This window comes from Euphorbia lathyris, chromosome 3 (genome assembly GCF_963576675.1).
Source record: "Euphorbia lathyris chromosome 3, ddEupLath1.1, whole genome shotgun sequence".
Taxonomy (NCBI): Eukaryota; Viridiplantae; Streptophyta; class Magnoliopsida; order Malpighiales; family Euphorbiaceae; genus Euphorbia; species Euphorbia lathyris.
In genome coordinates this window covers 40,662,720-40,667,598 of record NC_088912.1, presented here as the reverse complement: position 1 = coordinate 40,667,598, position 4,879 = coordinate 40,662,720, and the positions used below count along the sequence as shown (strand labels likewise).

The 4,879-nt window shown below is 31.9% G+C and overlaps 1 protein-coding gene across 1 annotated transcript; it reads left to right on the top strand.

Annotated features, from left to right (window-relative positions):
• Positions 1-1,031: 1,031 nt before the first annotated feature.
• On the top strand, positions 1,032-3,837 carry LOC136221701 (wall-associated receptor kinase 2-like). Its single transcript, XM_066009129.1, has 3 exons — positions 1,032-2,017; positions 2,171-2,320; positions 2,573-3,837. Exons 1-3 carry the CDS (start codon positions 1,135-1,137, stop codon positions 3,724-3,726), a joined length of 2,187 nt encoding a protein of 728 aa, XP_065865201.1. The 5' UTR covers positions 1,032-1,134; the 3' UTR covers positions 3,727-3,837.
• The last annotated feature ends 1,042 nt before the right edge of the window (positions 3,838-4,879 follow it).

The following is a 4,879-nucleotide window of genomic DNA, read 5'->3' as shown; positions in this document are numbered from 1 at the left end:
TACTCCTTCTGTTTCATATTAGATGTCTTTCTATGGAGTTGTATAGAAACTAATAATATTAGAAAAAAGATTTTGCTACCCATTTATTTATTGATTCCAATATTTATTTATTTTATAATAAGTCTATTAATTCTAATTAATCTCCATAAACTCACGTTTTATAGCAGAAAAAATATGACTTGATATGTATTGATCATATAATATGACATGTAATATGAAACAAAAAAAAATCTCTAGAAAGACATGTAATATGGAACGGATGAAGTATTTGGTATTTTAGGAATTTTTATTTCAATTTTCTATTATTTTCCAAATAATTTATGTGTTTGACATTTTAACAATAAAATTATTGTTTTCTAGTGTTTAAGTGAAATCCCTAATTAAAGTTTGCTACATATATTAGAACTCGAACAATGAATCGCTAGTTTAAAGATTTTATTTTATTTTATTTTATTTTTTGCCTTTATCCACTCAAACCAACATTTTTTGGTCTAAAGTATTGTATTGTTACTAAGATAATTGTGATTAGAGCTTACGCACAAACCAACTTTAATTGGTAAAAATGAAATCTATAATTGAGTTATAACAATAAATTAATACATTAATTTTGGAGAAACAATATATTAATGAGAAATTTTACCCTTTTCTAGAATGAGAAATTTTACTTAATAGTATATTGAATGCATCCTTTTATTAGATTAGTATTTATATTTATGAATGAATGTTTGACTATAAGAGGTTTTAGTTGTTTTTTAAGTTAGGTATATTGAATTAAATTGAATTGAAAAATAAACTGCTTAAAAAAACCAAAAAAAAAATTGAAGTTTTTATTTTTAAAACGTTATTATGAGTTAGACAATAACATCTAATTCATTGTGCAAGTAAACGTAGTATTTATTAATTCATCAAACTTTCTCAATCCATCGTTGAAATTTCAGCTTCGACGGCTTCCAACTACCTGAAACTGACCCTATCACCATTTTATTCTTCTTTCTCGTCAACATACCATATGACTCCTTCTCTATCCAACAACAAGTTGACCTTTTCCCCCAAACATAACCAAGAGCTTGTCCGTACATCCAACTTTAAATTCAGAATTCAATTCTAATCTGATAAACATAAATCTACCCAAAGATGTTAGCTTTGTGGATTTTTATGCTGTTTACAGCAGCAACATCACAAGATGTAGTCACATCCTCCGATGATTGTCCCAGAATGTGTGGAAATGTTCATGTTCCCTACCCTTTTGGAATCAACCACACATCTGCTACTTCTGCTGTAAATCCCAGCTGTGCAATGAACTCTTCCTTCTTCTTCTTCATATGCAATTCAAGTTTCAGTCCTCCTCGCCTATTCTTCGCTCGAAACATGCCTATTCATAACATATCAGTTGAAGAAGGAACCATCTCTGTCCGAGTTGATTCGTCATCCAGGTGCTACAACACCACCGGATTAGTAAGTTCTTTTGGTCAGTCAATCCGGCTAGGAAATGGTCCATTCACATTCTCCGATTCAAGAAACAAGCTCATTGCAATTGGCTGCGACACTTTAGCTCTGATGCAGGACACTCAGAAAACATTCGGCAGTGGCTGCATATCCTTGTGTAATCGGAATGTAACTCTAGAGGGTTCTTGCTCCGGTTTTGGATGCTGCCAGACTTCTGTGCCTCAAAATTTGAAGACTTTAACTATTAGTCTTGCAAGTCCAACTAATCACAGCAACGTTTTGCAGTTCAATCCTTGTGAATATGCTTTCATAGCTGATCAAAGGACATTTAATGTCTCCGATTTGCAGCTTTCGACTCAGCCTTTTTCGAGGATAACTCAAGAGTTTGTTAAGTCTGATGTTGTCATTGAATGGGTTGCTAGAGAGGAGACATGTGAGGAAGCTCAATCAAATTCGAATTCGGTCTGTGGGAGTAATACTAATTGCTCCTACTCCGAAAATGGCAACGGATATCGATGTGTTTGCAAGGATGGATTCACTGGAAATCCTTATCTCCCACAAGGATGCCAAGGTAAGACACTACTAGAAGAAGAAAAAATGATTTAGATGGAAAATTTCGTCAGAGAGCTATGAAATTCCGTCGCAAATCGATTAAACTGCAACAGAATTACATGATGATCTTCCTTTTCCAGGATGTAATTTGTTTGCTTTTTCATCTGGACAGACATAGATGAGTGTAAGGAGGCGAACAAGTACCCGTGTCAGGGTAGTTGCAAGAACATTATTGGGAGTTACACTTGCAAATGCCCGATTGGGATGCGAGGAGATGGGAAATCTGGTTGTCAAGGATTTCGAGTCACTGCTATTGCTGCAGGTTCTGTTTAATCCCCTTCTTCTTCATGTTTTTTTTTTTAAAAATTTATGTGATCGGGTTGCGAGTTTAACCTTGATTGATATCTATGTTGCACGAACACTCCTCTTTACCTCTTTAGTAGCATTTATGCTTTTCATGTTTGTATCCGTTTATGCTTTAGAAATAATGTTTTCTGTGTACATCTCCGTATCAGTGCAATATACACTTAATGTTGGAACAGAGTTGCTGAATCTGCAGCCTTGTTTCTTGCAGTTGTGGGAGCAGTATTGTTTACAATGATCATTGCTATGCTCATATTGATAATGTACAAAAGGCGTCGAAAAGAGACCAACTTTTTTCGAAATGGAGGCATGCTGTTGAAGCATCAAAGAGTCAGAATCTTCACTGAAGCAGAACTGGTAAAAGCCACCAAGAATTATGATGAAAGTCAGCTTCTCGGTGAAGGTGGATTCGGTTACGTTTACAAAGGAATATTAGCAGATGGCACACAGATTGCTGTAAAGAAGGCTAAAGACATAAGCAAGGCTCAAATAAATCAAGAGTATCAACAAGAAATTGGGATTGTTTCACAGGTTAACCATAAAAATGTGGTGAAAATATTAGGCCTATGCTTGGAAACAAAAGTACCATTATTGGTTTATGAATTCATCTCAAATGGAACACTCTTCCAACATATCCATCACAAAAAGCCTCAAGCTTTAGCAAATTGGAAAAACCGATTACGCGTCGCGGAAGAGACTGCACTTGCTCTTAACTATCTGCATTCTTTAGCAGACCCTCCGATCATTCACGGAGATGTCAAGACATCAAACATTCTATTAGATGATACTTATACTGCAAAAGTATCCGATTTCGGAGCTTCAGTGCTAATATCTCCAGGAGATTCTGATATGGCTTCGAAAATCAAAGGAACATTCGGTTATTTGGATCCTGAGTACCTTATGACCGGTTGTTTAACAGAAAAGAGCGATGTCTATAGCTTCGGAGTTGTTCTTGTCGAGCTTTTAACAGGAGAAAAGCCGAATTTTATGGCAAGAAGTGGAGAAAAGAGCAACGTTATTCAGTACTTTATTTCATCAATAGAAAGTCATGATCTTGATCAACTAGTATGTTTCGGAGTTGCGAATGAAGACGAAATGGAAGAGATTGAAGCATTTGCGGAGATCGCGAAGCAATGTCTATGCAGTAGTGGCGCGAAAAGGCCAACGATGAAAGAAGTTGCAGATGAATTTGGAAGATTGAGAAAGTTGAATGAGAGAAGTAGATGGAATCATGATAAGAAAAGTGAAGAAGAAACTGAACATTTATTAGGTGAATCATCTTATGATTCCATTCATGTTGAAAATCTTAACCAACATGATATTTATAGTCTTGAGATGGACTTATATCCTGCTTATAGCATTTAAATTTTTCTGTTTAATTTGTGTTAATCATCCCAATTTCTGGGTTTCAATTGTTTGACTTGTGTGTAAATAACATTGTATTGTGTTAGTAAAATAAAACCTCAAATTCTTTGACATTTCACTTAAAGTTTAGAATTCTAACATATAGATTAAACTTTATTTGAGGGATAGTGGTGTTTGATACTTTAAAGTTCACTTAAAATAAAAAATATTAGTAATAGTATTCTAAATTTTTTATTTAAAAAATAATTTATATACAATTTAAAAGAATTAAATATGGGTAATTTATTTTTATAAAAGCCATGGTCAAAGAACCAAAATAGATAAATGGTCGAGAGTTAAAAGATTCAATCAAAATTTAAAAATTCTTGTGCAAAATTATATTTTTATTCATATGTAATATTATAACATAAGTGAAATATTAGTAATATTACTCCCTAGCTTTTAATAACGGTAGTTATTTTCTTATCGCTTATTAAGAATTAAGTAATTTTTTTAATATCAATTCATGATGTTTTGGAATATCAAATTGTTTATTCAATATGATAATTTAAAAATATAAATATATATTTTTTAAACTATAGCTATTATTATTATTAATATGTAATGTAATAAAATAGTAGAGTATATATTTTATAGGGAAATGTATAAAAATAAATCATGTGGTTTGGCCGATTTGTAAAGACATTATCTATGGTTTAAAAGTTTATAAACATGAGTTTTGTGCTTTGTGAAAGTTGCAGATATAGGATATGTGAATTAATTTTTCAATCAAACAATATTTGTGGTTTAATTAATTTGCAAACTCAGACCTCGTATTTTGAGTAATTTGCAAAGTCAGTCTTTTTAATTGCTCGAAATTGTTCCATTTTGGGGTAAATAGTCATGATAATAATTTTTGACAGAATGACTGAGTTTGTAAACTCCACGAATCATAGAACCCCTATTTGCGATCTTTTAAACTATGGGGACTGTAACCATAAGGTTTATTTTTGTACTTTTTTCTATTTTATAATTATATTTAAGTTATATAATTTACTACACTTTTAAATTTTATTTTATGTATATTTAAAATTTTAAAAAAATAAAATTTAATATATTTTAAATTTTTAAATTTTATTGAAATACAAAACAAAAGTAAAAAATTACTACTAAA

What these genes read in the sequence shown, in the direction of transcription:
- LOC136221701 (XM_066009129.1), top strand. Translation starts at nt 1,135, where the DNA reads ATGTTAGCTTTGTGGATTTTTATGCTGTTTACAGCAGCAACATCACAA. An exon ending in TCTCCCACAAGGATGCCAAG is followed by an intron (nt 2,018 to 2,170) that starts GTAAGACACTAC and finishes TCATCTGGACAG; the next exon opens with ACATAGATGAGTGTAAGGAG. An exon ending in AGTCACTGCTATTGCTGCAG is followed by an intron (nt 2,321 to 2,572) that starts GTTCTGTTTAAT and finishes TGTTTCTTGCAG; the next exon opens with TTGTGGGAGCAGTATTGTTT.